This window comes from Garra rufa, chromosome 11 (genome assembly GCF_049309525.1).
Source record: "Garra rufa chromosome 11, GarRuf1.0, whole genome shotgun sequence".
NCBI lineage: Eukaryota > Metazoa > Chordata > Actinopteri > Cypriniformes > Cyprinidae > Garra > Garra rufa.
This window is the reverse complement of record NC_133371.1, coordinates 9,412,766-9,425,047: the sequence shown is the minus strand read 5'-3', so window position 1 is coordinate 9,425,047 and position 12,282 is coordinate 9,412,766. Positions and strand designations below refer to the sequence as shown.

General features: G+C 36.2%; 1 protein-coding gene across 9 annotated transcripts in view; it reads left to right on the top strand.

Moving 5' to 3' along the window:
* Positions 1-6,691: 6,691 nt before the first annotated feature.
* gramd1bb (GRAM domain containing 1Bb) overlaps positions 6,692-12,282 on the top strand; it is a 116,791-nt gene continuing 111,200 nt past the window's right edge. For 5 of the 9 annotated variants that reach the window (XR_012356965.1, XM_073850051.1, XM_073850054.1 and 2 more), the window contains exon 1: positions 6,693-7,780. Coding sequence is in view for 8 of the 9 variants with exons in the window: in XM_073850051.1 (XP_073706152.1) it covers positions 7,389-7,780 (392 nt within the window). In the remaining variant the exon portion in view is untranslated. Of the gene's footprint in view, positions 7,781-12,282 lie in introns of all 9 variants that reach the window. The other 4 variants (XM_073850047.1, XM_073850048.1, XM_073850046.1 and 1 more) reach the window with 3 other exon arrangements.

The window sequence follows — 12,282 nt, the reverse complement described above, 5'->3', positions numbered from 1 at the left end:
TCTGCAATTCGACTGGGCATGCTCTCAATCAACTTCTGGGCCAAATCCTGACTGATAGCAACCCATTCTTTTATAATCACTTCTTGGAGTTTGCCAGAATTAGTGGTTTTTTGTTTGTTCACCCGCCTCTTGAGGATTGACCACAGGTTTTAGGATTTGGGGAGTTTCCAGGCCATGGACCCAAAATTTCAACGTTTTGATCCCCGAGCCACTTAGTTATCACTTTTGCCTTATGGCACGGTGCTCCATCGTGCTGGAAAATGCATTGTTCTTCACCAAACTGTTGTTGGATTGTTGGAAGAAGTTGCTGTTGGAGGGTGTTTTGGTACCATTCTTTATTCATGGCTGTGTTTTTGGGCAAAATTGTGAGTGAGCCCACTCCCTTGGATGAGAAGCAACCCCACACATGAATGGTCTCAGGATGCTTTACTGTTGGCATGACACAGGACTGATGGTAGCGCTCACCTTTTCTTCTCCAGACAAGCCTTTTTCCAGATGCCCCAAACAATCGGAAAGAGGCTTCATCGGAGAATATGACTTTGCCCCAGTCCTCAGCAGTCCATTCACCTTACTTTTAGCAGAAGATCAATCTGTCCCTGATGGTTTTTTTGGAGAGAAGTGGCTTCTTTGCTGCCCTTCTTGACACCAGGCCATCTTCCAAAAGTCTTGGCCTCACTGTGGGTGCAGATGCGCTCACACCTGCCTGCTGCCATTCCTGAGCAAGCTCTGCACTGGTGGCACTCCGATCCCGCAGCTAAATCCTCTTTAAGAGACGATCCTGGCGCTTGCTGGACTTTCTTGGACGCCCTGAAGCCTTCTTAACAAGAATTGAACCTCTTTCCTTGAAGTTCTTGATGATCCTATAAATTGTTGATTTAGGTGCAATCTTAGTAGCCACAATATCCTTGCCTGTGAAGCCATTTTTATGCAACGCAATGATGGCTGCACGCGTTTCTTTGCAGGTCACCATGGTTAACAATGGAAGAACAATGATTTCAAGCATCACCCTCCTTTTAAAATGTCAAATCTGCCATTCTAACCCAATCAGCCTGACATAATGATCTCCAGCCTTGTGCTCGTCAACATTCTCACCTGAGTTAACAAGACGATTACTGAAATGATCTCAGCAGATCCTTTAATGACAGCAATGAAATGCAGTGGAAAGTTTTTTTTTTTTCGGGATTAAGTTCATTTTCATGGCAAAGAAGGACTATGCAATTCATCTGATCACTCTTCATAACATTCTGGAGTATATGCAAATTGCTATTATAAAAACTTAAGCAGCAATTTCCAATATTTATGTAATTCTCAAAACTTTTGGCCACAACTGTACATTGCTTGAATAACAATTAAAAGAACATCCCCACCAGTTCTCTTAACTCAAAAAAGCATGACAAAATTTGTGACTATCATGTCCAGTTTTGCTGCTGTTAAGCTGAGAGTGAAGCGGAATTAGCTAGTAATTATGTTACGTTGTTACAGTGTAGTTGACTGACTGTCCTTTTCTTTTGACAATGAGACTGAATTATTTCTTTAATATTGTGACAGTTATAGCAATGAGACGTATCATCTCTCCTTGGCCTGTTATATTGAAAATGTATGTTTTACAATTTGCAGTATGACATTATCCATTGCTAAATAATGGCTCATCATAGACTAGCTAACCACAAAGCTAGCTAATGCCACTATCAGTGGAAGACCGCTAACGTTATCATTAATGAGCTTGGAAACCACAGCGAACTTATTCTGCCTAAATAAAGTAATGATTACTGTATTTATAACTAGCATATCTGTAGTTACAGTCCCTGCATTGTAAAATGTAAGTTAGACTCGCGAGGAGTGAACATTTAGACATAGAGAAAAAGTATCAAACGTAGCTTGTGCATAAAAGTTAGCTTTTCTTTTACACGTTTGTGAAATCCAATGACGCCAAGTGTGTGTTGCAGACTGTCGTTCAGCCGTAGCATTAACGAGTCACATAATGGATTTAGATCGCTAAATAGTAGGTTTTATAAGGCAGGCAGCAACTGATGATTGAAAATGGTTTGATGTAGCTTGGTGGAAAGAATTTAAAAAGTGCAGGTAAAGGGATAAGCAAGCTTACATTGTAATTGTAAGGTAGCTTGTGACAATAATATTTTAGTGAATACTCATAAATAAAACAAATAACTATTCTTGTACTAAAACCTGCCTCTGCTGGACTGGAGCTATTGAGGATTGACTGGTTCAGTACACTACCTCATATACTATTAGCAATTTATATTTTGCTGTTGTTGTTATTTATCAGAACTTAACAGAATTTGTCTCCAGTCCTATTCAAAGTTATATTTATGAAGCTTACCAAGTCTTTTAAAACTGGTAACTTTGATTTGGTTGTTGTTGTTTTTGTTCAAAGGACTTTACGTTTCATATCTTAAGTTTGTATCTTTATACATTTTATTTATCAGAACATTAATATATTTTGATGTTGCTCTGTTCTGTTGTGACAATAAAAGAAACAAGTTTCTTTTTAAAATGCATTATCATATTATGTTAGTTAAAACTCATAAATAACTACAAATAACTTATGTTAGGGAAATCTGTTTATGTTTTGTTGCGCGTTTCTGAAAAAGAAAAAAAAGAAATATATATATATATATATATATATATATATATATATATCGTCCGATATATCGGAATATCGGATTTTAAAACCAACAAATATTTGTATTGGTATCGGCCTTCAAAATCCTTTATCGGTCGGGCTCTAAAGACCTTCATATTTTATATTGTAAAACTATGTTGTTACCTGAATGATCCACAGCTGTATTTTTAGTGAATGAATGAATGAATGAACAACTGAGGGACTCATATGCAGTTATTACAGAAGGTTCAAATGCTCACTGATGCTGCAGAAGGAAACACAATGCGTTAAAAGCTGGGGGGTGAAAAATACACATTCTCATTCTCGTTCAAAAGTTTTCACCCCCCCCCCCCAGCTCTTAATTCATTGTGTTTCCTTCTGAAGCATCAGTGAGCATTTGAACCTTCTGTAATAGTTGCATATGAGTCCCACAGTTGTCCTCAGTGTGAAAAGATGAGTCTCAAAATCATATTCATTGCTGGAAAGGGTTCAAATACACAACAATGCTAAAAAATAAAAGACTATTACAGGTTCAAATGCTTACTGATGCTTCAGAAGTAAACACGATGCATTAAGAGCTGGAGGGTGAAAACTTTTGAACAGAATGAGGATGTGTACATTTTTCTTTTTTTGCCTAAACATCATATTTTTTCATGTAATATTGCATATGAGCCCCTCAGTTGTCCTCAGTGTGAAAAGATGGATCTCAAAATCAAACAGTCATTGTTGGAAAGGGTTCAAATACACAAAAATGCTGAAAAAACAAATAATTTGTGGGACTTGAAGGATTTTTCTGAAGAACAGCGAGCAGTTTAACTGTTCAGGACAAACAAAGGACTCATGAACAGCTATCACTAAACAAAAAAAAAAAACACAAATCTGTGGATTGTTTAGGTACCCTGCTGAAAAAACCAGCCTAGGCTGGTTTGCTGGTTTTAGCTGGTTTAAGCTGGAAGTAGCTGGTTTTAGCTGGTGACCAGCTAAAACCAGCCAACCAACCTAGGCTGGTTTTAGCTGATTTTTCACCAGGGTAACAACATAGTATTAAGAATCAAGGGGGTGTAAACTTATGAACAGGGTAATTTTTATAAATTCAACCTTTATTTTCTCTTGTGGACTATATGTAAACGTATTTTATGTGAAATATCTTAATCAGGTCAGTACTAATTTAAAAATAAATATGTAAACTTTTGACTTCAACTGTATGTAACATTTATCCTATTTTTTTTTTATGGTTTTAGTGCTGTGACTGTATCCTTTCGATTGTTTTATGACCTGCTTTCTTTGTTCACAAACCTTATACAGCTCTTTTGGAATTTACCCCCAAGTTTACATGATTTGAATATGCTTTGAGAAGAGAAGCTCACCTCTAGTTCACACATATTATGATAATGAGAATTACGTGTGTCACTCTTTTAATTAGAGCAAGGAAGAGAAATGAGGTTGTGTAGCGGCGATAGCCTTGAGTGTCTGTCTTGACACAATGACACAGCCTCTCATTTCAAAGTAACCCAATCCTGTCACAATCTGTCAACATAACAGTTCACTCGCAACCTGACAGTGGCTTCTTGCTGTTCCGCAGCTGAGAAATGTAGAACGGTATTGTTAAACATTATACCTTTTCTCCTCTCATTTGCATTTTGCATATTAATCTAGTTGCTTCATTTAAAAAAATCTAATTATGTATTCAGATACTGTAATTGGTTGTCTTCTTTTGCAGTATAGCCTCTGGCTTTGTAGAATTGTTCAGTGGAAGTGATTGTTTAAATATTGAATGTCAACTGGATTGTATTTGCGTTTCTCAGTACTGGGTCAGCGGTCAGAGTGTTTGGCCCATGGCCACTTTATATGACTCTCATTGGGATGTTTACTCAAGTCAAGCTGGTGTTTGCACTATCACTCTTGTCTTTATTCAGGTTCAGCTAAACGCTGCCCTTGTAGTATAAAATCATTTTACAATTTGTGATGAATAAACAACTCTAATGATTTATAGTAAAACCACAGTCGCATACTTCGAAGACAAGTACTTTTTTTCAGTTTGAGGTTATTCCCAAGTTACTTTTTTACAAAGCACAATAAAATACTCTTTTATTAGTTTCTAACCCTTAAGTCAATTCAGTCCTTATGACTCTCTTCCATGGAACACAAAAAGAGATATTTAGCAAAATGTTCACACAGCTCATTTCCAGATAATGAATGTGAATAGAGATACTAAAATGAAAAATATTACTAATGGCTTGTATGCTATATCTCATCTTTTTTAAAAGGTGATTTTTTTTATGAATTTGTAATATGATAGTTTAGTGTGAGAAACTGACTGAAATTTAAGTGCACCTCAAATCTTTTTTTTTTAGATTTGAGGTGCACATTCAATACGGTTAAGCACACTTTTAAGGTATTATTAGATAGATTATTTTCATTATATACAGTGCCTTGCAAAAGTATTCATTTTTTCACATTTTGTTTTGTTACAACATTATGTTAAACTGCTTTAAATTAGTTTTCCCCCACATCAATTTACACTCCATACACCATAATGATGACAAAACAAAAAACGGATTTGCTAATTTTACAAATGTATTAAAAATAAAACACTGAAATAAGTGCATTGCATAAGTATTCATACCCTTAACTCAGTTGAAGCACCTCAGTAATTCCTTTATTCATTTACTTATTTATTGTATAATTTTTTTAAACCAACCTAGCATGTTTTGCAAAACAATATTAAAATAAAATAAGATTATTAATATTGAAACTGAAGAAATTGATTAATTTAGGTATGCACCGAAATGAAAATTCTTAGCCTAAGCTGAATAAAATGAAACACTGGGTCGAAGGCCAAAGGCCGATTACTGAACATGGTGTTTCATGTTTTTCCCTCATGTATTTTGACATTTTTTTTAACCATTGGATAAATTAAATAGCTAAAAATGTGCTTTTTACAGTTTTGTCTTGCTTTTCAAAAAATAAAAAAAAAGTATTACAAAACAACAATTTAGAAATATTTACTTAAATAGAAATATATTATAGCCTAGCACAATTTAACTTAAAATTAATAAGTCAGTAAAATAATATTCTTTAGCCATTTTCAAGACCCCTTTTTTGAACTAGGCATGCATTTTTAATGTACAAATAAATGCAGCCTTTTGAGCAGAAGAGATTTCTTTTTAAAAAATTTGAAAATAATACAGATCCCAATTTGAAAACAATGTGTGAATGTTATAATAAATGTATTAATAGAGCTGTTGTAATTATTGTTATAATTTTTTCCTCTTACTTTTTTATTTTATTTTACAAAACAACAGTAAAATTACAATACTAATATTTATGAACTTTTATTTGGGCAGAAACCTGCAAGAAGACCTCAGTATTTCTCTTTGTTGAAAGTAGCAGATTAATGAGTGATTCTCATCATGCAGATTTTCCGTGAGCTTTAGACTTTGAACCCTGGCTAACAAGCTTGTCCAGAGTAGTCAGAATAAGCTTCATACAATTTGTGCATGTATTAGACAACATAACATTCTGCAACAGTTATTTACTGATGGTTTAAGCCCATTTCGTGACTTTAGTCATCATACAGTAACCAGCAACAACCACCGACAGTTTTAACTGCTTCCACACTGCCAACATGTTTGTTGTTCGGTATAATTTGTTCAGTCTTTTTGCTTATTTGGCTGAACACCGAAATAACCTTTTTTTTTTTTTTTTTCTCGGCCAAATAATTTTGGTTTCTGAACATTTGGTGCATCCCTATATTTATTTATTTATTTACTTCCTATTAAGCAATGAAGTGCAGACATGCCAGATCAAAGTGTAGTTTTCAGAGTGTGTGTATGTGTGTGTGTGTTTGTGTGTGTGTGTGTACATTCACAATAACTGTGCTTCATTTTTAGTTGCTGATTCATCTGATGCATCTTGCATATAAATGTGTCTTTATGACTTTTTGTGGCTTTGTATGCATTTTTAACAATACCTTTGTGTTCAACAACTTTACAACTTCAATCACTGGTGTCCTAGTTACCTGGCGTCCTATCACCTTACTCTAATCTTTAGGCTGAGGGCAGCTGTACGTGCCGGAAGACTGAGATGCAGAGCATTGTGGGAACAGCAACCTCAGGAACGTGACCAACCCACAATTTCTGCTCCAGACATTGCCAATCATCTTCAAACTTGCTGTTGGATAACCACTGTACTCAGGAGAGACTTCCCAACATCTTTAACAAAAAAAAAAACACACACACAGGTTATGTCTATAGTCTGAGTGTTTATGCTTGTGTATGTGTACGTGAGAGCGTCTGCGGGGAGTCCTGGAGTACTATTACACCGATAGCCGCCCCCTTATGCATGTTTCATCTGCTGGGAGGAGAAAAGAGCCTTCCTTTGTCATCTAATACGACTGTAGGCCACACGCACTCCCATCATTTTGACTCCGCTCCACCAGTTTGTCCACCCAAACACCATCAGGTGCCCTTTGTTGGGTAATTACGCAGCTAAAACAAGAAGAAAGAGCTCAATCGATCGTCAAGAAAGGACACTGTGAGGATTTCAAACTGTTATTCAGCATAGGAGTGGATGATCGACTTTTGATCGAAGTCTTGGAGGACTCAGGATCAACTTAACACCTCAGTTTCCTCTTGAATCTTTAACCCGGAGAGTTCCCCAGTTAGCCTTTCTCAGGGAAGGCCTGGTTGCAGGGAAGTAACTGTAGCATATCCATTTAGCATCTTAACGGTGATCACAGCGGCAGGGGTGGTGAGCCCGGAGCATGGCGGACACCCTTCGCCCGCCGTCCCTCCAGGTGCACGAGCCCAGCCATGGAGAGGAGGATGGTGGCGGGAGCGGAGGTGGTCACGACAGCCTTGTTTGGTCCAGTTCATCCACCCCCACCCTGCGGCGCCGCCGGTTTAAGATGAGACGAATGAAAAAGCTGCCCAGCGAGCGGGAACAGCTTGAAAACGGGCTACTGCGGCACCCCGGATCACGCTCGGCTTCCAAAGAGTACCTTCAGCTGCCCTCCATCGAAATCACGCCATCCAGTGATGAGGATGTGGCCTGGTCGAACAGCTCCACCCCGAGCGCCTCGCCGAGGCGCAAGCGCTTCCTGCTTCGCAAGTGGCTAAAGGTGCGAGAGAGGAAGGAGCAAGGCAGTGAGAGCAGGTTGGTGTTTCAGACATACAATTAAGTATGTCACAATTGGTGATTTCTAGCTGCAAGAACTGTTTTATTGCAGGGTGTCCGCGGGGTCTTAAAAAGTATTAAAAGTTAAAGTACTGAAAAGTCTTAATCGCGTTTTTAAAGAGGTCTTAAATTTCAAGCGTTGTCCAAAGTGTTTGACTCCAAAAAAAGCATAAATATATATTTATTTTCCTCCTAATATTAACAACGGCGTGCTCGATCCACGCGATTGGTTCGGGCCGGGGCACGTCCAGGTGATATCACGTAATTTGTGACAAACGCTGGAAGGTGTTGTGATGTGAAGGTGATGTGACGCTCTCCACATGTAGTGAAACCATGGAGCGAAACAGATGACAAAATGGGAAAATGTAAGTTTGCGTACTCCTGGTTGGAGAAAGACGAATTTAAACAGTCGTTGAAACCTGTCGCTGAAAACAACCGCGAAGCTTCCATGCTTATCTGAGTTCTGTTGCATGGTTGTGCTCCTTTGATTTATTTAACTACAACTGTTTATTGAAAACTGTTAATTAAGTTAAAGGTTTGATACTGATTAGAACTTGAAGTGGCGATGAGGTCTTAAAGGAACACTCCACTTTTTTTGGAAATAGGCTCATTCTCCAACTCCCCCCGAGTTAATAAGTTGATTTTTACCGTTTTGAAATCCATTCAGTCGTTCTCCTGTTCTGGCGATATCACTTTTAGCATAGCTTAGCATAGATCATTGAATCCTATTAGACCAATAGCATCGCGTTCAAAAAAATGACCAACGAGTTTCCATATTTGTTGTATTTTAAAACTTGACTCTTCTGTAGTTGTATCGTGTACTAATACCGGTGGAAATGCAAAGCTGCGATTTTCTAGGCTGATAAGATTAGGAACTACACTCCCATTCCGGCGTAATAGTCAAGGAAGTTTGCTGCCGTAATATGGACAAAGCAGGAGCAGTAAAATGCTAAACTAGCTGGGAACTCATTTCTGATAATACTCTGCCTGCTTCGGCCATATTACGGCAGCAAAAATCGCAGCTTTACATTTTCCGCTGGTCTTAGTACACGATATAACTACAGAAGAGTCAAGTTTTAAATACAACAAATATCGAAACTCGTTGGTCATTTTTGAACGCGATGCTATTGGTCTAATAGGATTCTATGATCTATGCTAAGAACGGCTGAATGGATTTCAAAACGGTAAAAATCAACTTATTAACTCGGGGGGAGTTGGAGAATGAGCCTATTTCCAAAAAAAGTGTTCCTTTAAAATATTCTGAGAAAGTCTTTAAAAAGTCTTAAAAAGGTATTGAAATTACCTTTAGGATTCTTGCATATACCCTGTATTGGGATAGTTTGCCCAAAATTCACTGACATTAAGTGTTTGGAAGATACCAGCTGGAGTGGGCTTAGCTCTAGTAGAGTGCTGTGGTTATTGGGTATTTTTGTAGGCCAAAAGTTTATGATTCTTACACATTTTTTTCATCATGATAATCTTCACAACTTTTACAAATTTTGCAGCATAAATACAATTGGCAGGCGTAAAAAGCTAAACGTAGGCTATAAACACGCTACACCATGGTCACATCACTTCAACACCACCAACATTAGGTTTCTGACTCCTTACCAAAAAGAGGTATACTTCAAGTTTATTATATTAAGTATACTTAAAGGAGTAGTCCACTTTCAGAACAACAATTAACAGATAATTTACTCACCCCCTTGTCATCCAAGATATTTATGTCTTTTTTTCTTCAGTCGTCAAGAAATTATGTTTTTTGAGATAAACATTTCTGGAAATTTCTCCATATAATGGACTTAAATGGTGCCCCGATTTTTGAATCTTCAAAATGCCGTTTAAATGCAGTTTAAATGCAGCTTCAAATGGCTGTAAACAATCCCAGCCGACAAAGAAGGGTCTTGTCTACCGAAACGTTCGGTCATTTTCTTAGAAAAATATATTTTTACATACCTTTTAAGCACTGAAACTCGTCCAGCACTAGGGCTTGTAGTGCGTGTTCCCGACTTTATGTAATTTCTTGACGACTGAAGAAAAAAAGACAAACATCTTGGATGACAAGGGGGTGAGAAAATTATCTGTAAATTGTTATTCTGAAATAGAACTACTCCTTTAAGTAAATAAGTAAATGTATACTTCATGTAGTAAGCATACAAATATCAGTGTACTAGTAGTCAGGGATGCAAACGGCATGCCTTTTGGCGGATGCCGAAGCGGTCTGTGCTAGTCTGTGCGCGATGTAGACAGCATTCAAAATAAGTTAATAATAAATATTACATAAAGTACATTAAATAAAATAAGCCCACAATAAACATTTTATGCATCCCACAGTCTTGTAAGTTCATTAAATGACCCTCTTTTTTCTGTAATATTTGTATCATTCGTTTATATTCGTTATTTTTCCTTTCATTTCGATCTCCTTACTTAAAGTTTGAATGTAAATGATACTGTAAATGATTGACAATAAAGCTTTGATTATGCTATATGACTGTGATTTTTACTGGAATGCAGTTTAAAGGTTGAATTTAACATATATTTGATTTTGTTTCTTCTAATTAATAGTCTAGCCTATAAATATATAGTAGTTCAATGACGAGTGAATTATTCACGTAGTTTCATTTGTAAATAATTTTATTGTCACAGTACATCAAATAAAATAGGCCTACAAGACATTGATCCATCGTTCTATTAACTGATAGTTCTTTCCATATTGTTATTATTATTATTTATTTATATATTATATATTTATTAGTATTTATGCCCATGTGTGACGATAAATAAGCTGTTTTCATTTACAAATGAAACTACAACGATTCATTGAAACCTCAGTGAAACACTAGTGTTTAAATAGGCTAGTCTATTAATTAGATGAAACAAAATAAAATAAATGTTAAATTCAACCTTTAAACTGCATTCCAGTAAAAATCACAGTCATATGTCGAGCATTTACAGTATCATTTACATGTAGAATGTTAAGTAAAGAGATCGAAATGAAGCGGGAAACGACTATAAACGAAAATATATGATATTTGCTGCGGGGGCACGGGCTTCGATAATCTCACTCCTTTTTGACCATACCTCTGTTTGCATCCCTGAGTAGTATACTTTTAAGTGTACTATTTCAATACTCCTTGGGACTAAATAGTAAATAAAAATGGTAAGTCTCATGACACATAAAAAAAAAAAACTTATTTGAACTTGATTGCCATGTTTACAGATCGCTGTACAATGTGAGGCATTGCGTAATATTACCCAATGGTCAAACACATCTGCTTAGCATCTGTTTACATAGAAAAACAATAGAAAAGTAGTGGAAAATGTGTTCTGTGTGAACAGTCGCTTAGAATAATGATTAAAAACATGATTATATTACATAAACACAATAGGCTAGTGACTGGTAAGTAGATGAGTTTATCTGTTTGCATAATGACGTTTAATGTCACCAACAACCTCTGTATTCCCATTTTGCCATTTGTTAGCAACTTCTATTTTCAAGTAAAAGCTTTGTAAAACATCCTACTAATGTACAGTTGAGGTCAAAAGTTTACATCCCCCTTTCAGAATCTGCAAAATGTTAATCATTTTAGCAAAATAAGAGGGATCTTACAAAATGAATGGTATTATTTAGTACTGACCTGAATAAGATATTTCACACAGAAGATGTTTACATATAGTCCACAAGAGAAGATAATAGTTGAATTTATAAAAATGACCCTGTTCAAAAGATTATATAAACGTGATTCTTAATACTGTGTTGTTACCTGAATGATGACAATGACTGTATGATTTTGAGATCCATCTTTTCACACTAAAGACAACTGAGGGACTCATATGCAAGTATTAAGAGTCTGGGGTGAAAACTTTTTGAATTTGAAGATCTGGGTAAATTTAACTTATTTTGTTTTCAGTAATGTAAGTATCTTCTGTAGCCTCTGAAGGGCAATACTAACTGAAAAAATAGGCAAAATAAGAAAAATTTACACATCTTCATTCTGTTTAAAAGTTTTCACCCCCAGCTCTAAATGCATAATTTTTTAAAGGTTGTTTGAACCTTCTGTAATAGTTGCATATGTGTCCCTCAGTTGTCCTCATTGTGAAAAGATGAATCTTAAAATCATACAGTCATTGTTGAAAAGGTTTTGAATACACAAAAATGCTGGAAAACCAAAGAATTTGTGTGACCTGAAGGATTTTTTCTGAAGAACAGCAAGCAGTTTAACTGTTCAGGACGAACAAGGGACTCATGAACAACTATCACTAACAACAACAAAATAAAAATAAAAATAAAACAGCTGTAAATGTCTTTTATGGGAAGTCAGTCAAACATAACATGCATTTTGTATGATCCCTTCTGTTTTGGTAAAATAATTAACATTTTGCAGATTCTGAAAGGGGGATGTAAACTTTTGACCTTAACTGTATTGTATGTCACAGAATAAAAACATAAACATATCTTGAACTTGTGTATACCACAGACT